The following is a 25,261-nucleotide window of genomic DNA, read 5'->3' on the forward strand; positions in this document are numbered from 1 at the left end:
TAAGATCAAGTTTGTTCCAGGGGAAAGGTTGCCCTAAAACTGAACCTCTGCCATATCCTGTGCCTCTTCCTTAACCTTTGGAGGTCTGCTTCCTAAAAGGGTGACACTTGTGTTGCATAAGCCACAGCCGGCCTTGTCGCACGAGGTTTCGGGTCGAACCTTATGGTGGCGATTCCAGTCACGTGGTTCTCACCACGTGGTCAAGTGCTCCAGTGCCACAACGCGAGCCAGCGCAGGGAGCGTTGGGTCAGTGCAGTGCTCAGCTTATGGAACTTGTAGAACTGGGACAAACTCCAAGAAAAAAAACGAGAACGCATAAAAACCAGCCATGGTCAGACATGATATCTTAAAGGCATATCACTGTTTATCAATACCTGTGTGGAAGAGGTGTGCGGACGGTGCAGAGAGCGCGGCTGTAGATGCTCAGGAGAACAGACGTCACCGCAGCTCCATCCTTCACCACTGACTGCACCAAGCCTTCATGCCGTTTCACACAGCAAGGTAACAAGCTGCTGGTTTTACTCCAATTTGTGCGTTGTTTATTAACTGGTGCGTTCCAAATGCAGCAAACTGGGTTTAAAGTGTAGCAAAGCGGATTATTAAAGTGCAAAGGAATTTATTCAAATTCTCAAAGCCAGGCGCCTGAGGGTGTAAAGGAGTACTAACCCCGTTATACCACAGTAATATGATGCTGAAACAAAACTCAGATTTTGCTCCACTTTACAGTTTTGGGATCTAAGATATCCCATCATTCACTCTTTCTCCTACACATATATAGGCATGATTTATTAAACATCAGTGTACACACACACACAAAGTGGCTCGAGGGTTTGTTCAAAACAGACCCAAGTAAATAAAAACTTGTTTTCCTGCTTTTAATTAATAAAAAAATTATAGAAAATACTTCTCATGCAAATATCTGCTGATATCCCCTGAATAAAAAGCAGCTAACCCAATATGAGTTAAAGATAGCTTTATAACGCTTTCACGCGCTGTGGCTGGTCACGTGACCGACTAATGGGGTGAGGGGTTAAATTATACTGGTTAAAGTACTGCCAGAGCGGATTATTGTACATTTGAACACAGAAGCTATACAAGGTAAGAACAAACTCTGTATTTAGACACTCTTGTAACTGTAACGAGCAATGCATCTACAAGAATAGATATTTGGAACAAACCAGCAAGCGAACAAACAAATTTAGTAATTCAATTGGGTCAGGTATAAATTAAAAGACGCGGAGTCGTCTTTGACCGCTAGAGGCCGCCATATTTAAAAATCGCCAATTTTTTTCTCTTTAAAACTATAATTCTCTGCGCAATGTTAGGATTAAACGAATTTCCATCAATATTCAATATTTCCAGTCACATTTGGCCGAGACAAGACGTATTTGTACTGGTCGAGATAATTTAGCAGTGTTATAGTTTGGGCTGGTTTCTATGGCGGGGTCTGGTTTAATCCATGGTTTTTCCCATGTGGGCAACTTTACTTCTTCTGCCATGGATTAAACTTTTCTTTTTATATAGTCAGCTAACAAACACACACAAAAACTCATCCAAATCTCAACATCCATTGATGCTAAGTCTGTTTTAAATATATCAGACTCATGGTTCAGTGCTCATCAACCACTGAAGCCTTTTTTTTTTTTTACTTCTTTCCTTACTGTCTGGTCTCCCACTTTTCTCTAAGTCAGCAGATATAAGGAATTCATTTTAGTGTCACAGCTTCCAGTACACAGAGACAACAACAATTCAGAGACAATAAAAAAATAGCATGAGAAAGCCAATCACATGAAGTTTGCTCCTCAGAATCTACCAAATTAATTGATCTTCCATCTGCTAGCTAACTGGATTCAGTGAAGAAGTGATGAACCCAGGGAGTTTCAAACAGGGACTGGCTTTTTGCAGGGTCATTCCAAACTAGCGTGATGAAAATCAATGACTTTAAAGGGAAGAACCTGTGGACACTTTGCTCTAGGGTGCATGGTTTTATCGCTGCCTAAGGTAAAAGCCCATAGTGCATGCATTTTTAAACACACCGGAGCCTTTGGAGGGAGTAGGTCATCGTAATGATCACTTCACAGTTATCTACAGCCAGACAGAGCGTAGAAACAATTTCAGACCCACACAACTTCATCCTCAAAAATCTACAGGACAACCAAATCTGCACAACATTCATTCAGTCCATTATATAATTTAAACACTTATTGGTAAAAAAGCAGACCTTAATGCACTCAGGAGCTCCACATGTATAACATCAACGTAGTATGAGTTATTACTAAAACATTTAGATGATCCATAGCAACTTGGAGACACTTTCAAAACAACCATTTTATAATTGCCATTATAATTGTCTATGTGGCACTGAAATGATCAGGCCATTTTCACATTTCCTATACCTGTTAACCACTTCTTCCAAAGTTCTGCATCTTTTTAGTGTAGCATGATTTTATATATAACACAACAATCGACTAATAGCTCTTCCTCACATGTGCTGTACCACTAATGATTAGTCATCTTAGTGAGGACTTAGTGAGCACCATTTGATGTATTTGCTAATGCCTGCTTGGAATGGTAGTGAGCAACAAAATCAAACCCAACAACAACAAAAAATTCTTCATTTTGTCAAAATGCTGAGGCAAGGAATGTGTTGCAAAAGGAATATTTTCGAATAATTGTTGCCCATTAGAAGCAGGAGTTATCACAGCTATCAAGGTCATCATAGCTGTTAAGAACTGGTACAGGAATACATTTACATTTCTGGCATTTAGCAGGCACCCTTATCCAGAGCAATTTACATTTTGTCTCATTTTATACACCTGAACAGTTGAGGGTTAAGGGCCTTGCTCAGGGGCCCAGCAGCAGCTGCTTGGTGGACCTGGGATTCAAAGGACCTGGGTTTCTCTTCTTCTACCCATACTGAGGCATACAGAGATTGTGTCAGCTCCAGTGGCATCCAGAGATTGACCAGTTCTGCTTTGTGAGGACTGGGGTTTTCAAAGCAACGCTGCCAGCCCTATGTGGACGACAACAACCTCCTTATTAATTTACACAACATTCTACACATGCTGTATCGGCATCACACAATTGATTATACATAAATGCAGAAAGGACATTGTTCATATTACACTTTCCGGTGTCACCCAAATGAGGATGCGTTCCCTTTTGAGTCTGGTTCCTCTCAAGGTTTCTTCCTCATACCATCTAAGGGAGTTTTTCCTTGCCACAGTAGCCTCAGGCATGCTCACTTGTAACATCTAGGACTGTTTGTCTGGTTGTATGTTTGTTTCTTTTGTTGTTTCTTATGTAAAGCTGCTTTGAGACAATGCTCTTTGTTAAAAGTGCTATACAAATAAAATTGAATTGAATTGAAACTCAGAACCTTTTCATCAGTAGTCCAACACCTTAACTGAGGTGGTGTTACCTTAACTATGAAGCGACCACATCCCCCAATCCAGTATCCCATCAGTCAGGAACAGCACTGGAGAACATTTTCTATGACTGGATCCAGATTCAAGTGTATGTGTTTAATTCAGGCATGAAAATTTAAGATGCAGTTTACCAACCAAAAGTATTATTCTCCTTAACAGCATTGGTTGCTTCTGATGATAGTAGTCACCTGCACTGCAAATCCTGGCAGGAAAAGCAGAAAGAAAACAAATAGCTGAATGCATGTGGCTCAGCTGCATGAGATACTTACTCTCACTGCATATGGGGAGTCATTCCTCTGGTTAAAGTTATCATGTTAAAAGAATAATTCGGCATTAGAAAAACTGGTCAAGTTGTTAACACAGCTGAAAACTGTTGTGCTGTTTAAGGGAGCAATAAATCTGGCTTTAGGCTGCTTGAATATCTGGATCATCCACATTATTAGGTTCATTATGGCCTATCAAGAAGATGTTTTACAAAGGTGTGTACTATTCCCTTTGCAGAACTCTAAACAGAATATAAAAAGAACTGGGTGTGGGTGAGCTAGCAGCTTTATTAAATTGTACCTAAGCAATAACAAGCCTCACCTTCAGCAGTGACGTGGTGACTCTGGGACACTGGCCTTCTAGGCAGTGGAAAACATCATAATGGGAAAATAATACAGACGTTGAAATTACTGGAAAAAGTGAGATAAACATGAATTTAAGTTTGAGGATCACAAAGAAGAAGGAGTACCTCAGGTGCCTGCTGAAGGAATAGTGATTGTCTGGGAGTGATCTAGTGCTGGTAAAACATTTTTACGGGGTAAAAGGAATATTGAACAAGAAAGGTTATCAGTACAGGCCATGGTATACCTTTTGGAAAGCCTTGATTGGAGCCAGTTTTATCCCACAACAGAAAAATGACCCAGAGCATTGATCCAAATGATGCAAGGCCTAGGGGAAGAAGCAGTCAGCTGGAATTCTGTCTGTAATGGATTGCCCAGCACAATCACTGGATCCTTTTGAGCTGTTGTGTTAGCACCTTGATCAGATGTTATGAAAAATGTGCCCATTAATCCAATCCAACTGAAGCACTAAATTGTTATTTCTAACCTTGTCAGTGTCTAGACTGTATTTTGCAACTCATTTGAATAAAGATATGTATATAATAAGTTTGGAACACTAGTGTAAATTGGATGTTTGCAAACATTTGCAAGTTTAAATTTCTGCCAAAAGGTGGGTTTAGGTATACAATGCAAGCAAAATGTGTTTTAATTAAACAAGATTTATCGGAATGTAAAAAGGTAAAATATTAAAGTGATGCATTTATACATATACATTAAACACTAGACAGCAAACTTTTCTGAAGTGAAATACAACTGTTATAGATTAGCCTAGCAGACTAGAAGTCCTATACGGAAGGATATCAGTCAGACATATTCATTAGAATATTAGGACTGGACCCATCCAATTCTCAAGTCACACTGAGATTTTAATTGTGATTGGTATTTGATTATTGTTTTATAATTATCTGTTGTGTTTGGTTCCCTTCAATCTTTGCTTTTTGATTAGTATATCACATAGTTTGAATATCATACAAACTTTTAATATTTGGTACATTGTGCCCTGGAACCACAAGTTTAGTAGTTTTTTCATTTAGCTATCACCTCTCAGAGGTAGGTCTCTAGTATGTGGCCAGTTTACATTCATAGCATATCTGCCAATGCATCACTTCATATGTGCAAAGTGACATGTGAACATAATAGATTCTTATCTGATAGCCAACACCCTTTCTTATTGTGTAAATGGATCTCACAAATGAAAGAAATGAACCTGGCACTGGTTTCTGGTGAACTACTGCTTGTTTGAAGAAACTGCACAGTGGCCTGAGGGGGAGGAAGTCATTGTTTTGGCATACTGCTGATACTGTCCACATTTTCTCTTCTTCCCATCTGGACAACCTTCCCAAGCTCTGATATTCTTTTTGTTTTCTTTCTGAACCCACTTGTTCATGGATTTTGGAGTCAATATCATGTAAGTGTTCAATTCCGCATAATAATACTGACAAATTCAGCTCTTTAATGAGTGAGGTTCTTAATACAATTCTCTAAAGTCAGAAAAATTATAATCGTTATTTTGCAATGACAACGTAGAGTGGACTGTTTTGGGGTTTTTTTTCAGATGTGACAGAAAACAAATACATTTTAATCATGGGCTCCGTGTAAACGCTCCTGTAAAACTGAATACAGGTCTGAGTCTTTGCGCACTTCTCCTAGGCTACACTTCAGCACCACACACAGGCCATCAGTGCATCGAGGTGATAAGACAAGGCTTCACTCCTAATGCTATAGCACAGCCTCCTGCTCCACCTCCTTCCTCCCTTACCCCTTTGCTCCCTCCCTCTGGAAAAGCCTTGATTTACCGCAGCATGTACATAAAGTCCGCATTTCACTGCAGCACTGCTAAATTATCTGCATGCTAGTTCAGGGTTGTTTTAGCTTGGCTCACTGTATAGCTATATCAGCTATAATATTTTGCAACACCTCTGCTATATACTGATACAATAACAAAGCGGGTAAAAGAGAGTTCAGGGTATAACAGTTTTAGAATTTAGATTTAATTGAAAAAAAAAGGTAATTAGAATTGACATGGTATTTTGGTAATTCTAGAAAAGATATTCGTACTGCAAGTGGATGGTCTAGAAGTAGGTAAGCCAAGATTTTGTTCTGCTCCACCTTGGCACCAGTGAAGGAAAAATTAGTTTTAAACATTAACTTTTTTAAGACAGTACTTTCTTGCCTGGTCTTAAATGGTATGCCTACAAAGGAGGGATGAAAACAGGTGAAAATCACCAAAACACCCAGCTAGAACACAGACCTAAAAATCATTAAATCAGTATTTTTGCTCATAGATACCTGTTACAATCACTTTGTGTCTACAGAAATGACCCCTGTAAAGATTTTTCTCTGAATTTCTTTTGAAATGCACAAAGTGTGAAAGTTCACCTAAAACATATAGATTGCGTGAGCAAAGTGAGGCACTTTATGTTCTTTCTTTCTTTCTTTCTTTCTTTCTTTCTTTCTTTCTTTCTTTTTTAATTGACTCTTCCTTTTTAATGTTAGAGTTGACCATTTTCTTTTCTGTTGTTTTAGGTCTAACAGGAGTACAAGAATAAGGCTTTCCTGTTGTCTGTCTTGAGGATGACACTAAGAATATAGGCTCTGCAAAGTTTCTTCATTTCACTCACATCAGATCATCTAATATGCTGCCCAAAGAACACAGCAGGTAAAGCAAATATTATTGGACTCATATCACATATCAAATAAAGTCATTTTTTGCTCTGACTGAAAGAAAGGACAGACACATGACATTCAGTTTCTCAGCAAGTGCAAAAAAGAGTGGTAAATGAGTGTACGATTATTGATTGTGCATGATGTGTTCACGTTGTTGATCTAAGAGTGCACTCGGAGAGATAGTTTTATAGTTTGTTAATAGGACCTGTTTCAATATTCATCTTGCTCAATCTTACACAAATGGGTAAATTAAGGTCCCAGTTTTTCTTGTGTGAAAAGCCTGTGGGATCATATAAAGACCTCGGTAGTTAACTTTAGGCAAGTTATATTAAGCTAGGTAATTAAATTTAATTGAAACTGCATTCAATTGCAAAAACATTTTTAAGTTGCAGTTTATACATTTACACATTCAAATGTGGTAGCTGTTTGGTTGTAACTAATATCAACATTGTTACTAATATCAACATTAGGCTTACCTACAGGTATCTTAATTCATCTAGTTCTGTTTACCGGAGTCAAACCTGTAAAGTATTTATTTATTTATCATTTACTGTTAATTTTAATTTTAAGAATCTTATACTATAATCTATACTAGATGTTTTTTTTTTTTCCATTAATGAGTGCATTTGAAACAGTAACCTTTTTAAAAAAAAAAAAAAAAAAAAAAATCAGTTTCAGATTAACTACCTTGCACTGCATGGTATCTCTGTGTAAAATTACTTACTTAGTAGTTGAAAGGCTTTCTCAGAATTTTTTCTTTTTAAGAATTTCTGTACTGTTTAAACTGTTTTGGTCTGTTGAGCCAATGGTTACTGTGTATAAAGTGTTTTTAATAGCAGCAGAACCGGCCTGGTATCGTTTCGCAAAGAGTGCGTATATTGTTTACACCTCGGTTGAAGACGAGCAATTATTTCAAAGATGTGAGTAATCTTTTTATTAATCCATAGAGCACAATCTGTTTATAGCAGCAATACCTAGGTACAAATCTACAGTGGTGATTGCTTTAAGACTGTGTGGGAAATCTGATCCCCTGAAGTTTTGTTAAAATGCCTGATATTTTTCAACAGTCTTTGAATACATAATTTTGGGTCCAGATCTGGCATGAAGCTTTACTCAGGGTCTTTTGATGCTCTTTTTTAAGAATCATACAGGAGGCCAGACCAGCAGATAAAATACAAACAGACACACATATATCAATAATAATAGGCATGCATGCGTCGCCATTTGAAAAAAACACCATCAACATCTGTAATATCCATCCATCCATTGTCTATACCCGCTTATTCCTAATTAGGGTCACGGGGGTCTGCTGGAGCCTATCATGTGCTTTGAGAAGCTAGTCATGAAACACATAAAGAGCAGTCTTCCAACAGTACTGGACCCATTCCAGGATGCCTACTACCCTATCTGATCAGCAGAGAACAAGATATCTGCAGCCATCAACCTGTCTCTGAGCTACTGCACTGCTGTTTACATCCTGACTCATGACTGTGATACTACATTGATGATGATACTGCAGTGGTGGCCCTCTTCAGCAACAATGATGAGATGCAGGCAGAGCAGCTCTCACAATGGTGCAATGGTGAGATGTCTGTTGAAAGTATAAAAACAAACATATTCCATTATTTACCAGCTATTGGGCTAGATCTACATTTTGGACACTGGTTTCCCTAAATATAATGTTCTCCATTAGATACAGGATACAGCTATTTAATCCTAAAAATGAAAAATTAAAATGTGTACAAGGAGCTTTTCGTACCCCCTCTGCAACATAGTGTTTAGAATAGGAACAAGTTATCCTTTTTGGATTCATCTTCAAATGAGCTCCCAGAACGCAGATGAGTGCACCAATACATGGCCTGTTCAATTAAGAAACAGTGGCCTTTTGCAATGTTGTGCCTCCATTCAACAGCACCTGACCGCAGTGACAAAAGTCTGATCACTGGTCAGTTTCACCACAAAACATTACTTTTTAGAATATTCACTATTAGATATATATGAAACTACCAGCTTTCATTGTGCAAACGTTTAATTATTATTTGTGTCTCCAAATATTGAAACAGCATTTTAACGGCCTGTTAGACTTTCCCCAACCCAAGTATTGATTTTGAGGTTGATAACAACAGTCGGTCAGGGATTGGATGCTTTAGTAGCTAGTTGTCATTAAAAACCTGGCTCACCTCAACATTGCAATCTAAATTTTACTGGCAGCTTCAGCATCTTCTGAGAACAGAGAGTTGTTTAAAATAGATGGGCTTAATCCTAACCTCACTGGTTTTGGAATGATGGCTGCCAGTCTGCTTTATGATATCACACATCTGCCTATAATACATACAGGAAATGGCAATGGAAGAGCCCCCAACTCCCCCTTCAATCCCCACTAAATACCAAGATGTAGAAATTCGACCACCATTTTAATACTTAAAAAAGACAAAATCAGTATTGGACTAGTATCCAGTCCAATAAATATCTTAATTCACAGCATTAATACTTCTTAAGTCCTTGTCCGTGAAGTTTAAAAACTCAGCTTTAGCAACCATATAAGTAATGTCTGTACTACAGCATTCTATAACCTTAGAAACATATCCATGGTAAAGAATTATACAGGAGCCAGACCAGGAGAACACACATACAGTGCATATAGAAAATCATCATACCCCTTTGAAATAGTTACTTTATTTGGTGTACAGCCTCAAACCATTAAAAAATCATTTTCTAGCTTTTTTCTAGAATTAGGATCATTGCCGTGTTGGAAGGTGAATTACTTGCCCATCTTCAGCTGTCTAGCAGAGGGACGTAGGTTTTCCTCAAGAATTTGGATGTACTTGGCAGCATCTATTTTCTCTTCAGTCCTGACCAAACGCCTATGGCCTCTTGGTAGCTTCTCTGATCAATATCCTCCTGGCTCAGTCATCCAGTTTGGATGGACGGGATTGATGTAGACAATGTGTTGGTGGTACCATACGCGTTCCACTTCTAAATGATGCTCTGAACAGTACTCAAAGGGATCTTCGAAAGCACTTCCCCAACAATTCTTTGCATTACCATGCACTACTAACAGTGTAATCATCAAGAAGCCACTGTTTTTTATTCTGAAGTAATTAAAAACCAGTGGAAATTGATTGGTTGCACCATATTACGTTTATAATGGAATACTCTAAGGGGCTTCTCACTTCACAAAACCAGGTATTTCACTAATTAATTTTTAATTAAAAAGTTAGACTAAATTTATTTTATTTGCCAGGGTGTAATGTGCCAAAATTAAAGATTTTCATCGGGTATGATGACTTTCTGTAAGCACTGTAGATATACTATTCAATAATAGGCATGTGTGCCTCCACTATTTAAAAAAACACCATCAACATCTGTAATATTTCAAATTTAATTTCATTATTAGAAATGTACAGATTGCACACCCTAACACATTTTGCATTGCCTCTGGGGACTACATGAACCTGACCACCACCACATGGATTTCATAGGCGTTGGAATAAACACACTAGATCTTGTTTGAATTGTTAGTGCGTACAAAGCTGCAACACCACCTCAACTTGGACTCAACTCAACTCTCATCACTTATATGTATATCCCAGCACACAAACACTCATGAAACCTGCATAACCTGATCTGATGACAGGACATCATAACTGAATTGAGCAAAAAAAAAGAGATGTTCAAACAGTCTGCTACATATAACCACACCTAAGGAATACACGCCATTAGTGACTGGCTGTAGAGCAGCTAGACCTGACAATATATTGGGCTGGGTGCCCAGGGGTTGTGCTGATAGGCTGGCCAACGTCCTTAGAGATACACTATATTGCCAAAAGTATTCGCTCACCCATCCAAATAATCAGAATCAGGTGTTCCAAGCACTTCCATGGCCACAGGTGTATAAAATCAAGCACCTAGGCATGCAGACTGTTTTTACAAACATTTGTGAAAGAATGGGTCGCTCTCAGGAGCTCAGTGAATTCCAGCGTGGAACTGTGATAGGATGCCACCTGTGTAACAAATCCAGTCGTGAAATTTCCTCGCTCCTAAATATTCCACAGTCAACTGTCAGCTGTATTATAAGAACGTGGAAGTGTTTGGGAACGACAGCAACTCAGCCACAAAGTGGTAGGCCACGTAAACTAACGGAGTGGGGTCAGCGGATGCTGAGGCGCATAGTGCGAAGAGGTCGCCAATTTTCTGCAGAGTCAATCGCTACAGACCTCCAAACTTCATGTGGCCTTCAGATTAGCTCAAGAACAGTGCGCAGAGAGCTTCATGGAATGGGTTTCCATGGCCGAGCAGCTGCATCCAAGCCATACATCACCAAGTGCAATGCAAAGCGTTGTGTAAAGCACGCCGCCACTGGACTCTAGAGCAGTGGAGACGTGTTCTCTGGAGTGACGAATCGCGTTTCTCCATCTGGCAATCTGATGGACGAGTCTGGGTTTGGCGGTTGCCAGGAGAACGGTACTTGTCTGACTGCATTGTGCCAAGTGTAAAGTTTGGTGGAGGGGGGATTATGGTGTGGGGTTGTTTTTCAGGAGCTGGGCTTGGCCCCTTAGTTCCAGTGAAAGGAACTCTGAATGCTTCAGCATACCAAGACATTTTGGACAATTCCATGCTCCCAACTTTGTGGGAACAGTTTGGAGCTGGCCCCTTCCTCTTCCAACATGACTGTGCACCAGTGCACAAAGCAAGGTCCATAAAGACATGGATGACAGAGTCTGGTGTGGATGAACTTGACTGGCCTGCACAGAGTCCTGACCTCAACCCGATAGAACACTTTTGGGATGAATTAGAGCGGAGACTGAGAGCCAGGCCTTCTCGTCCAACATCAGTGTGTGACCTCACAAATGCGCTTCTGGAAGAATGGTCAAAAATTCCCATAAACACACTCCTAAACCTTGTGGACAGCCTTCCCAGACATCATATTGAACCCTATGGATTAGGAATGGGATGTCACTTAAGTTCATATGCGAGTCAAGGCAGGTGAGCGAATATTTTTGGCAATATAGTGTATCTTCAAAGTTGCACTGAGCCAAGCAGTTGTTCCTGTGTGCTTCAAGATAACCATCTTCATCTCTGGGCATCATCATCCCCCAAAGATGTCTGTGACCTGCCTCAATGACTACTGGCCACACTCCCACCTATCATCATGAAGTGCTTTGAGCAGCAAGTCATGAAACACATAAAGAGCAGTCTTCCAACAGTACTGGACCCATTACCGAATGCTTACCACCCTATCTGATCAGCAGAGAAGACCATATCTACAGCCATCCACTTGTCTCTGAGCTACATGGATAAAAAAGACAGTTTCTGTATGTGAGGAGGCTGTTTGTAGACCTCGGCTCAGCGTTCCACACAGATAAGGAAAGCTGAGCCTGTTGGGTTGAACACTTCCCTCTTCAACTTAATCCTGGACTTATTGACTGGAGGACTGTAAAGATCAGCAGCATCACCTCCAGCACTACCACATTGAACACCAGTGGTCCCCAGGGATATGTACTCAGTCCACTGCTGTTTACATTGCTGACTCATGACTGTGATACTACATTGATGATGATACTGCGGTGGTGGCCCTCTTCAGCTGCAATGATGAGATTTTGTAAATAAAATTTTAATGGCAATTTCAGCATCTTCTGAGAACAGAGAGTTGTTTAAAATAAATGGGCTTTATCCTAACCTCACTGATTTTGGAATGATGCCTGCCAGTCTGCTTTAAGACATCACACATCTGCCTATAATTCATACAGGAAATGGCAATGATGATTGGAAGAGCCCCCAATCCTACAATCCCTATTAATACCAGTATTCTAAAGCCCTATGTAGAAATTCAACCACCATTTTAATACTTAAAAAGACAAAATCAGTATTGGACTAGTATCCAGTCCAATAAATATCTTAATTCACAGCATAGATACTTCTTAAGTCCTTGTCTGTGAAGTCTAATAACTCAGCTTTAGCAATCACATAAGTAATGTCTGTACAACAACATTCTATAATCTTAGAAACATATCCAAGTCCATTCCATTCTCCGGTGACAGTGAGAAACTTATGCAGGTATCACCTAGGCTGGATTATGGTAACATTTAAAGATCTCCATCACTAGTTGCACAGTTATTGCAACATGCAGTTCTATGAATCTTGACATGCGCTTGTTTTTTAGAATCGATTTTAAGATGTTTATCTTATTTTTTCCTGTTTTTCTCCCTACATTTGTCTTAACCAATTCCCACCTGTCACTTAGGTCTCCCGGTCATATAACAGCTACCAGTCAGGGAGGTTGAAGGTTATCACATGCTAACCTTTGTTGGAAGGACATGTGAAGCCAACCAGCAGCATCTTTTCAAACTGCTCCTCATGCTGGGTCACTGGACAGTGCAACACACTCAGAGGAAAGCATTGTCCATATGTATGAGCTCTCAGATGCTCATAATTGCCTCATGAGAGAGTGAGAGAGACAGAGAGAGAGACAGAGAGAGAGAGAGAGAGAGAGAGTATGCCACTGCTTCCTAAATGACTCCCAATCATGTATGGCTCTGGCATTGTCATGATCTAAACCTTCAAGGTCTTTCTCCTTTGTATCACAGCAAACAGATTGTTAGGTGTTCCAGTGAGAGCTGTCAGATAAACTAACAGAAACATGCTGGTCATACCCACCATAAAGACATACTGAATAATCTGTCCTTGTCAGAAGGTGACTGAGTGAATGAATGATAATGAATACTTTAGTAACTTTAGTAGGTGTATTGTCATTAGATTCTTCATAATGCATTCATGTCCCTCTGTCTGTAGTTTTTTTTTTTGGTAAAGATTGTACACTTTAAGTACGTATACCTGTTTTTCTTACTCACTTTTTGAGAACATTTTAGAAACCTCAAACTTCCCAAACTTTTTGGTAATATAAGAGTGACCCAAGTCACCAAGAAAGAATCACTTCTCAAGTCATAGAACTGAACTAAACACAGTGACAACACCCACATGCACACACTCACACACATGCTATGTGGCAGTTACTGGGTAGCTCATGTATAGGAATACTTTTACCTGTAACACAGTTACAGTTTATCCTGCTCTAATCTGCTAAGTAGTCTTTGACAGATTTGGGCTAGGCCCCTCAGCATGGCCATTTCTGCTCAGTGGTATGTATATTAGCATACCAGCAGTATTGACTCAGAAGCTTCTAGGAAATGTTAGTTAAAAAAAAAAACACATTGAGCTGTGCATCTGAGCAATAGAAATGGTCCAAGAAATGATTTGGTGAATTCTTTACATTTATAATTACCATAACACTCTAAACAATAGCCTTGTACCTGCTAAATGTGGCCTGCTTCAAGGTAAAAAGTATTTCTGTATTTCTGTGTCTAAAATGGCATTTCAGAGGCCCGTAACTGTACAGTATATTTTGTATTCCTTGTTTCTTTAGTGTTGCCTGCACACAACTAGCTTTGGTCTGTCCCTAACATATTTTTGTTTGTATGGCCTGCAATAATTTCTAACATATACTTAAACATATATACTTTAAAACACAGAGCCCTTGAACTGGATAAACAGCTAAAGGGAAAATAAATTAATAAGGTATACATGTATTAATGAAGGTACACAGAATCAATCTTTTCTTTTCGTTTAGTTACCAAATATTAAGCTGTTTAAGATTTACTATGACCTAGTGCAATCTGAGAAGGACAAAGATTAAACATTTATAAGGACTGCACCAAACCTAGCAGCCTCATAGCAGTTATGTTAAACAGTGAAGATCTGGGACATTAACCTGCTTTGGTCAGCTATATCGACTGTTTGTTTGTTTTTTTGCATTTATTCTAAATAACAAATTCACTGTTGCATTTTCAGGAATCTACTAAGAACTGGTCAATGACTGACATTTAACTGTGGTGACTGATTTTGTAATACTAACTGATTAATGAAGGTGATTTAAATTTACCCTTAACTTCTTGAGGGAAGGTTTCCAATTTGTATTTCACATTTACTGGGGCTATTATTGGCAGAATTTAAAGCCGTATGTAGCCAAGGTGGCTATGTTCAACAACACTGAACTGAACTGCTGAAAAAAGTGCATAATGGACATGAAATGTAAAGTAGTATGTCCAATGATTGACTGTTCGTGGATGTTGATTTTGAATAAGCATCAATGTGTTTTCAGTGAGGGCAAAGCAGCCAAACTCACGCAGTATGAAAAGAAGCTTGAAGTTCCCAAGAAAGAAGAGAAGATGCGTTACGTGGAGCCACCTGATGGAGGATGGGGCTGGATGGTGGTTCTACACTGCTTTCTGGTGTGTCTTTAACAACAGTACCTACCTTAAGACTGCTTTTTCTTTTGCAGCAACACTCAGTTCATCTACAATTTGATAATCGCTGATCTCTAGGAATGTGATTTCTAATTAACTTTTGCCACAGTAATTCTTCCATTTTGATTTGTGCTGTTTTCTGTCTACCAGGTGAACGTGCTGGTGATGGGGACCTTGAAGACTTTTGGGATCTTCTTCGTGGTGCTGCAGGACGAGTTCGGTGGCTCGTCCGAGAGCATCAGCTGGATCGGCTCCATCATGTCCAGCATCAGACTCTCAGGAGGTAGACCTGCTGTCCCTATAACAACCATCCCTTACACGCGGCCAAACTGTTCCACCTATTTCTGTAGCACTCACTGCATCCAGGAACTCAGACGAATATGAGGGTTGCGTAGCCTTGCAAGAATGACAAGGTACAGTTCCTTGTGTAGATGTTGGAACTGTAAAGTCGCACCCCTGAAATGGCTTACCAACTGTGAATACGATGCTAGCAACCTGGATCTGTAGCTTGCATTTTCTTTCACTTTACTCTGGTCTTTGCATCCCTCCAAATAGTGTTGTCCCTGTACCACCAGGTCCGCTGGCCTCTGTAGCGTGTGCTAAGCTGGGGAACAGAGTCACTTCCGTCATTGGAGCCCTACTGGTGACTGCAGGATTTCTCATCAGCATTTTTGCTAATAGTATCGTCTACCTATACATCAGCATGGGGATGGTGGTGGGTGAGTCTTTGAACTTTGGAATATTAAGTTCATGACAAGTTTGGTAAATGAGTACATAGACATATGTACACATTCCACGACTAGATGCTGTTAATAGTAGATAATAATTTATTGCCTATAGATTAGACAAATCACTTTGATGTTTTTCGTTTCTTTACAATAATTAAATACTTTTTCTTCAGGTCTTGGCTTTGCACTGCTGTACCAAGCCTCATCTGTTGTGACTGCAACTTATTTCCGTAAGAGATTAGCCACGGCATACTCCATTGGCCGCTCTGGCATGGGCTTGACCTTTGCGCTGGCACCCTTCACACAGCTGCTTCTGGATCAGTATGCATGGCAGGGTAAATATGACTCAGAGTATCATATTTAAAGTATTTTCATTTACAGAAGATACAAAAAATGTTCTGAGATGCTTTGAAGTAGTAGAATTATAAAATTTTTTAAATCAAAACAAAAGTTTTCTAACTATTCATTAATGCTGATTATTCAACTGATCTGTTTGTTTGTGTAGGAGCTCTATTGATTTTGGGTGGTCTGATGTTGAACCTGGTGGCTTCTGCAATGCTACTGAGGCCCATCCAAACGCAGCCTGCTGTCTTTCCTCGGCCATCTTCCCCCACCCTCTGCAAAGATCTGCCTGCCTCTCTGACACAAACGGAGAAGGAAACTCTTGAGAACAGTCAAAATGTGACTCTAGCCATGTCTAATGGCATTGCCAAAACAGAAGCCCCTTCCATACACAAGGATACACTTATCACTGAGAACACATCTCTTGGGCAGTGTATGCACCCAGCTTTAGAGCTAACAAACCTGGTCCAGAATGGTGGCAATGAACTGGACAATTGTCCAGTAAATGTTTGTCCAGAGACAAATGGCAAACTGACAGTGAATTCCTTAGTACAGGAGAAGACTCCAACCAAAAAAGCCAAAGTTTTGGATTTCTCACTCTTAAAAAATCCTTTTTTTTGCATATATACCTGGTCACTGGTTTTCAGTCAGTTAGCCTACTTTATCCCCTACTTCCACCTGTCAGCGCGAGCCAGGACTTTGGGCATTGACCCCATGGATGCATCTTTTATCATATCTGTGGCAGGTGAGTTTCAGGAAATCAATGCTGGTTCTCAGCATTTCTGTAATTTTAGAATCATGTTACCTGTATATTATTTGCTGCTGTAGGGATGAATTTTACAGTCAGTCTATAGGGAGACCTACTAGATTTTCATATTTTAAGGCTGGCTCAGTGTAAGGTGTCAGATTTTCTAGTGAAAGTAATGAGTCAAGTGGACAAATAGGGTATGCTTTGTCAGTCTCACATTGCACAGTTTTTACCGTAATTACTTTTGTACAGGAAATCGCAGAGAAAAGTCAAAATATAAGACCTGATGTTTTCTACTCTTATGAGAGAGAAGGAAAAAAAAGCTAGTTTTCCATGACATCTATGGCAACCTGTGCATATGACAAACCATAGACAAACTGACAGCTACAGAGGAAAGTCATCAGAGGGGCTGAGTTTGATCTTTGAGTTTTATTTTGTGTTAAGTTTGTCATGCTTGTTGCTATGCTTTGCACTGAGCCATATTTGAATGAATGGTTTAAAAGTAGATGCAAAAAACCTGTCAGTGTCTGCACATTAATTATTTGTAGGCTACTGCGAATCTGCAGGGTTATGTAATGAATCTTACATAAAAGATGAACTTTATCCCAGTTGCCAGAGTCAGTGGGTTCAGAAGTATCCCAACTACATCAGAGAAAAAGATGCTATATATTAAATGCTATATATTTAGATAAATGTAAACATAAAGTAGACTTAAATGTTCCATGACATTGATTCTGAGTGACAGGCTTTACAAATCTCTAAAAATCATGTTGAAAGAGCACAAATCTTTCAACATATTTTCTCTTAGTTGGCGTTTTGATTATGGCAATGGAGAATACTGTTTAATACATTGCTCAAATTCTCCTATAACCATTTGAAATTAGATATTCATTTAGTCAGCTGTTGTGTTCTGTGCACGGGACTCCCATCAGAATAGAAAAGTTTCATCATAGAATAAAGTGATCAGTTAGAATAACTTTGTATTGATTTGCATTGGTTTATTGGTTTAAAAGAAAACCCGTGAAAGAGAATCAAATATTGACTTGATTGTCCAAGTAACCAAAGCATCTAATCAGTCATCAAAAAAAAAGTAAGTAGTATTTGTCAGTCTCATATGATGACATTTTCATAGAAAAGCTGTCCTTGATTCAGAGCTTTTTTCCAAGTAGGACAGCCTGAGTGATTGAGGGCGACTCAGGCCACTAAAAGTGTCTCCTCATCGTGGAACACTCTGTGTCACCGAGCTGGGGAGGTCGCTAAGCAACGGCAGGGCTTCCCAATTCCACAAACACCTCTAAAGTGGCTGACATTGTACTAGGGAGCACTGGGGCATAATAGCAGGAGAAGAGAGCGGCCAAAAACGCTTGTGCTCTTAATGAGTGGACTGGGAAATTGGACATGCATTTGGTCCGTCGTCCCCCAGCATGAGTTCATTGTCTCTTTTTTATGTAGGGGGGACACTGCATTCCCTCATTTTCAGTGGTTGTTTGGGTAACACGATAAAAGCACAAACACCTGTGCTGTTGAACTGACTGCTGAATTGGGCCTCTTGTATGCTAGACTTTTAATTGTGGGATAGCAGAATGGTAAAGAGATTTAAAAGCTCCATTTTATTTCCTTGCTATTGAAGTGTAATTGTGTGATACATGATAAAGACAGCTGTTAGTTTCACTGGACCTGCTGTGTCTTAAACACACAAGCAAATCCTGAAATGTCTCTGTGTTCAAGTAGGGGCACACCAGGATAAAGCCTCTGGTGGTGTGGTGAGGACAGACAAACATTGTCCAGCTGTTTTGCTTCATGTTTGACCACAGCAAAGCACATCACAGTGTGTGACACTGTGATACTGGCACTGCATTAAGAGTGGCCTATATTTTATGGTGGACCTTATTGACTGTCTATTCAATACTGTATTCAGTATATGTTTCCCACATTCTCTTGGCCTCGTTATAATTACTTGGTTCACAGTATGCTGTTGTGGCTCTGGTTAAAACCATTGCATTCATTTCTAAAATAAAATAATGCCTTCATTTCTAAAATAATGCATTTTTAATGCATTGTTATTCTCACAAAAAGATAGGATCCATAATACAGTGCACAGCTACATTTGCATCTAGTGTTCAGTGATGGCTGTGCTCAATAGCACTGATCCATAAATATTTTTCTGCTTTAAATTATTGATCTCTGCGGTACAAAGCCTTTTCCTGACTCAGTCCATTACCCTGCTGCAGCACAGACCCTCAAAACTCAACACCAAAAACCAACACAATTCATTTCGCTTATTTGTTTTTGCTTATATGAGATTTTAAGGAGATTTTAAGGCTACTCTCTTCCCAATATCTGATGAAATTAATATGGAAAAATGTGTTAGGGCATGAATAATGACAGGAAAATAAATGTATGGTAACATCAAAATACGCACATAGTAAATTATTATTTAAAAAAAAAACGTAATCATCTAAATAACCAAATAAGTTACTTTTTTTGGTTAATTGATATTTAATTGCATTTAATTGCAGTTTATTATGTTTACACATAATGTTTTTTGTGTCACACAAAGGGCAGCATACATCTAAACAACTAAACTGATTTTAAGGATTATTGTGTCTCTGTGCATATTTGTTTTAAAGCATGTTACACCATGCAATTTCAGCAGTCTTTTGCTGCTACTTTTTCACACTGTACAAGATGATCCCAGTTAAAATCTGAACGCTGAATTTTATGACAGACCAGTTCTCCATGTTAGATTATGCAGTGAAGATCCTGTAATTAGATTGACTTTGTTCTACTTATGTCATCAATCACTGTGATCTGAGCTCATGCAGAAAATGTACCAGAAAACAGAAACATTCTTCAGTAAGATAATAGGGATCTTTTTTCTGTGTTTTTCTGTATTTGAGCTCCCATGAGTTTCACGTAATCCTGTGCTGTCCTCCTATTGGTAGATTTTAGACAAGCATTCTAGCAGTGTGACACTCTGAGATAGTAATAAAAAATTCTGACACTGCAACAAATAGGTCCTAAATATCCCTATTTATGCATTTTAATCTCAGCTGATGAACAAAATAATTTTACAGGGTGTGATTTTTGACTGTGACCTCCAAAATTAGGCCAGTGGATTGTATTGGAGCCATTCACCACAACAGTGAAGTAACTGTTCACTGAGTCCTATTGATTGATGCTTTTAGCAACATTACTGACTCAGAATGGTTCATGTGTGGGACATCAGAGAGGCTGTTCTTGAACTGCTTCACGCCGGTGATTTTTACCGAAGCTTTGTACAGATGCAGTGTGGGAGTGTGTGATGAATGGGTTCTTGTTTCATACAGGTATAACTGAAACTGTGGCTCAGCTGGCCTCTGGCTGGGTGACAGACAGGAACCTGGTCCATAAGTACCACTACCACAAGGCCTATCTGATCCTTTGCGGGATTGTCAACCTGCTCTCTCCCCTTGCCACCTCATATGTCCAGCTCATGATCTATGCCGTGTTCTTTGCCATCTTCTGTGGAGGTTACATGGCTCTGCTCCTGCCGGTCCTGGTGAGTACTTAACTGACACTCAGAGACAATATGCTTTGTCATCAGGATGTAGTATCAGTATTTTTTCCAGTGAGGAAGAATGGATCACTGAGCTTCATTCTACTAAATGATGCATTTTTTTAGTCAGTCTGCCCCATTACTGAATGTATTCAGACAAACCCAGAGCATATCAGGTTTCTATGCAGGAGACTACTTCTGTAGGTTCAGTATTCTACAGCACAGTTGTACTATTGTTTATTTATTGATTCATTAATATCAGACTTTGGGTATTCTACATATACTGATCCTTACTTTGTTGGCCATGAAAACACACGTGCATGGTCAATCACTTAGACTATAGGGACATTCTTTATAAATTATTTGATTTTAAATGAAGTACATTGGCTAGATACATTAGTTATCTTGGACTGAGTAGGGTTTAGTCATTAAAAAAAAAGTCAAAGAACAAAACAAAGAAAAAAAACATATATAAAAGAACATATTGTAAACCTGCTGCTGCTGTTTTAGAGCTTTCCAAAAACTAAAAGTTTGGCCTAGCAGGCCTAAAAGTTATGCGTTTGAGCCTCTTAAGAGTTCCTAAGTTAATTCCATCAAATGGAATTTTTAAAAATGCTGAGTTTTTTCTTGGTCTTATAACAGTGAGCAAGCCAGAGCTAAGAGTGTATGGTGTGTGTGTGTGTGTGTGGGTAAGGTGAACAGTAATCAGCAGGCCTGTCAGACAGATAATGTTGTGGCTTGTGTGGCTTTGTAAGTCAGTGACCAGGTTGTAATCAGGCAAATTAACAGGCAGACCGTGTTAAGTCTGATAGAGTTTTGGGTGAAGTTATCTCTGACAGCAGCATTTTGGACCAACTGCAACCTATTTACATTTACAAGTGGACAAGTTTCTATGAATTAGTAAAAAAGCTATTTTAAATAAATAAAATTCCTATTTTTATAATGGTTTAATAAATGCATATGACAAAAAAAGTCCCAGACATGCCAGTAAAAGAAAGATCAGGAAAAATTATAGTGTTCAATTCACTGCACTAAGGGTTCATCTATGAGAGAAGAAAACTGTTGTCCTTTACTTTGATGTCAAAAGATGTGTTTTCTTTACCCCTAACTATTAAGAATAGTAAACACAAAGAAATGAACAATGGAAAGTCTTTATAAAAGTGTGGAGGATCTACACCAATGACAGATTTTAGTTAATGATAAAACATACTGTATATATAAAGGTTTTATGTTTGGCATTGCTGTGATAAATTCCGTTTTTTGAAGTTTGTTTCAAGACATCTTGCTGGGCACATTCCAAACAAACCCACCAAAGAGGCAGAACTTCAGACCTAGAGACAGGGGACATATTTAAGAGAAAATATGTTGACTCTGTTATGCTGTGGAGGTTTTACTCTGTCATGGTTTGGCTCTACTTGTCTACTTAGAAGGAAGCATAATTTTGGATGATCAGTGTTCAGCCATTTAATACAGTTCCAGGAGATTCTGTACCTAGCACATTAAAGCTGTTCTAACAGGGGGCACATCTTCCTAAGACACTTTATATTGCCCTCCTTAAATTTGTCACGTGTGTAAAATGTGATCTTGCCCAGGTAAAATTGCTGTGTTACATTTGTTTAACTATTCATTTATACACACTCACAATTGTTCATCTTTTCCAGGTTGACTTGGTAGGGTCTGAAAAAGTGAACAACTCTATGGGGTTTTCCATGTTCTTTGTGGGGCTTGGCTGTCTAACAGGTCCTCCACTGGCAGGTGGGTTTTTTCCCAGCATCGTAAGTAAATTATTGAATAATGCCACATATTCTGTTATCCAAAACAGTCAAGGCTAAAATGTTTTGCATAGTTTATTAGTCTTAGGAGGTACCACTTTTGTAAGTGTGTCATTGCTCTTAAAGGGGGAACAAACATATCTCCTTTTGCCACTGCTAGGCAGATCATGTCACTTCTCTTTATTTAGCACCATGTTAATTGCTCAGTTGCATGTTTTATTTCCACAGACCTTCATATTCAGTACAAGTAGTCCTCAAACATTGTTCAGTCAGTGATCCATATAATTGCAAAAGTTACTGATTCTCAGTACAGAATCATTTTAAATCCAACTATTCATATATTAGACTCATGTGTACAGTAATACATATTTTGACTATTTATTGGTGGCATATAGAGCTTTTTAATCCTTAATTGTCAATGGACACCAAACACAAGTCCATGTTATTTGACATTATTTATAATTCTTTTTGTGTTTTTTTCAAGTGATTGGGGTTTGAATTAAAAATTTAAAAATCACAGATTTGAGAACTCACTTCTCAAGAACTGATTGAGAAGTTCACTTTGAGAACTGATGTTCTATATAATTCAGTGTAGCTGAAACGAAATCTTGTAGCGAAGCAGCAGTAAGTTGAGAAAATGGTTTGTTTGTATTGCCATAATGTCTGCTTAAAACATGCCTGTGCATGCCATTACGGTCACAGATAAAATTCTTAGAAATTGTACACACTCACCCTTAGACAGGCCCCTGCTTAGGAGGGGCTGGTGCAGGCCCTATTGCAATAGCGGGTATGTTTACTCTTTCTGGGTGGGGGAAGTGTAGGGTCTCAATGGGAGAAGGCTGTGTATGGTATGTAAGAGAAAGGTGCTGTGAATAGTCAGTGTACCAGCTGGTCATAAGATTATGTACCATCCCTAGGAGCATAGGCATATCTGAATTAGATTTTTTGAAACCATCATTACTGGCTGCCATCCTGTAAAAGAATTCTAAAAGGTCACACTTCCTGAGCCTGTTTAATGTAAAAAAAAATATTTATATACTTTATACATTTGCTCCTACTTAAAAATTAGCAAGCCGTCAGTAGATGTTCATGCTACTGCCTTCTACAAAGAAGCAGAATAAAATGAAATGTCAAGTGTTTGTCATTTGGTTTAGGTTGATTAAACCAGTACAACTGAATACTAAAAACCAAACTAAAGCCATTATTTTCTATTCCCTTATATTACAATAATTGCAATACAAAATTTCAAATAACACAATTGGTGATACAAATGTGAATTAAGTACCTTCATTTTTTTTACTGATCATGTCTGATGAGTTAAATGTGTTACATACAGGAAGACTGTATAGCTAACACCATTATTCAATTCACAGAGAACACTGTAGTGCTTTAATGAAATACAGACAGGTGGCCTTCTTTCTTTCTTTTTTTTTTTTCTTCCAAATCTCAAACCTCAATGAGATTGGCTGTGGTTTAGGGCGGTATGCAGCCTTCCATGCCGGGCCTCTCACTCAGTAATGGTAGCAGCTTTCTCCCACAGGCAGTGTACTCCTTGACCTTAGTCCTACAGTCACACTAAACCAAACCATGTACACCTGAGCCTCAGCAAGGAAGTGCTGCCTCAGCTTGGCTAGTGCATCATATAGAATTACAGACACCATAACAGAATGAAATTCTTAGAATCCAACATTTTTTTAATTTGGTTTAATGATATATAATATGATTAAATATAGCAAGTTATTCCTTGTAATGACATCTTTTTTATGGTGTAAGAAAAATGTAAGTGAGTAGTAAATTGAACCTTGCTAAATATAGTATTGCTCAAAGATGTACTCCATGTATCAAGAACAGCAAATGTTTGACTCCTTACTCATGTCTGCCAGGTTTCCTATACGACTATACCCGAACCTACGACTGCTCCTTCTACTTAGCTGGTGTGTGTTACCTGCTCTCGTCAGTCTCTCTCTTCCTGGAGCCACTCGCTCAGCACTGGCAGGCCAGAAAAAAGCAGCAGGAGCTGCACAACAAAGAGCTGGGGTGGAGCAGCGGCTGCTTCTGTTCAGCATCTCAGAAAAACGGGGTAGTATAACTATACCGCATGGCAAAAAAAAAAAGTGACTTCATCCTCCTACAGCGGACTTGTCCTCAGCTTTGCATTACAGTGCAGTGGCACCAGCCTTTTGAGAGAAGGAGGTTTTTGTAAGAGGCACAGTGAACGACCAACTTAGTCACAATGTTTGAAGACACCATCATGGATGATGATTCAGATGATGTCGTCTCTAAATTCCAGTGAAGCAAAATGACTTCATGTATTAGATTATAAACTTTTATCTTTTTACCAAACTTTCAATTTAAGAGAACCGGCAACTTTTCATTTAATGTCTCCCAAATATATATGATAATACATGTATGAGACTGATAGTGTGTGCTTTTCTTAGCATGCTATAAATAACATTTTTGTTATCAAACAGCGATCAACATAATATTCAAATATTACCCTTAAAATGTAGATTATTATCTATGCAATGTGTCTGCTGGTTTGAGGTCAAGGTTTTTCCCCGTAATACAGGTTTATACAGGTTTATTTTGATGCTCTGCTAGAAGTTCCAGTCAGCAGTCTTAATACTCATGTATGAGACTTAAACACTACATAAATAGATTTATTATTGTTTTCAAATATATTCGACGGTGTATTTGGGTCACTGTGTCTCTGGACCTTGGAAATGGCTTTTTCCCCAGCCGGTGGTCTCAAATTTACAGTTGTGCCAGCAACCATTGACTAAGATGAAAAGTATTTCCAAAACAAAATGGCTTTAAACCGCTTTAATCCTGACAGGAGTGAAAATACTTCAAGGGCTCAGTCTAAAAGATTTAGGGCATTGTGCTTACAGCTACAGCCTTGTTTTAGACATTTTGTTTTCTGAAAACTGTAATTTGTATCAACATTGCTGTAGTGTTGTTTTTATCACCATTAGTTGCCTTTTGTGTACTGCATAACTGTATTAACTATTGAGATATGAGCCAAAGATGCAAGAGATTTGAAATTTTTTGTTTTTTGCATTTTACTCTCAGGCTTGTGTAGACTTTCTTTTTTTTTTTTTGTTCATTTATCTTTAAACTCAAACCCTTT

General features: G+C 38.8%; 1 protein-coding gene across 7 annotated transcripts; it reads left to right on the forward strand.

The window, feature by feature from the left end:
- The first annotated feature begins 241 nt into the window (after positions 1-241).
- On the forward strand, positions 242-25,249 carry slc16a4 (solute carrier family 16 member 4). 7 transcript variants are annotated; one of them, XM_058389242.1, is made up of 10 exons: positions 242-501; positions 6,560-6,692; positions 14,859-14,988; positions 15,154-15,286; positions 15,579-15,722; positions 15,905-16,066; positions 16,237-16,818; positions 20,151-20,362; positions 22,021-22,114; positions 24,015-25,249. In XM_058389242.1, the coding sequence occupies exons 2-10, from the start codon at positions 6,670-6,672 to the stop codon at positions 24,218-24,220; spliced, it is 1,686 nt and encodes a 561-aa protein (XP_058245225.1). In that variant the 5' UTR covers positions 242-501; positions 6,560-6,669; the 3' UTR covers positions 24,221-25,249. The 7 variants fall into 7 exon arrangements, with proteins under 7 accessions (XP_058245225.1, XP_058245228.1, XP_058245224.1 ...); XM_058389245.1 differs by lacking the exon at positions 242-501 and adding an exon at positions 5,419-5,441; XM_058389241.1 differs by lacking the exon at positions 242-501 and adding an exon at positions 5,844-6,115.
- The last annotated feature ends 12 nt before the right edge of the window (positions 25,250-25,261 follow it).

This window comes from Hemibagrus wyckioides, linkage group LG05 (assembly GCF_019097595.1).
Source record: "Hemibagrus wyckioides isolate EC202008001 linkage group LG05, SWU_Hwy_1.0, whole genome shotgun sequence".
NCBI lineage: Eukaryota > Metazoa > Chordata > Actinopteri > Siluriformes > Bagridae > Hemibagrus > Hemibagrus wyckioides.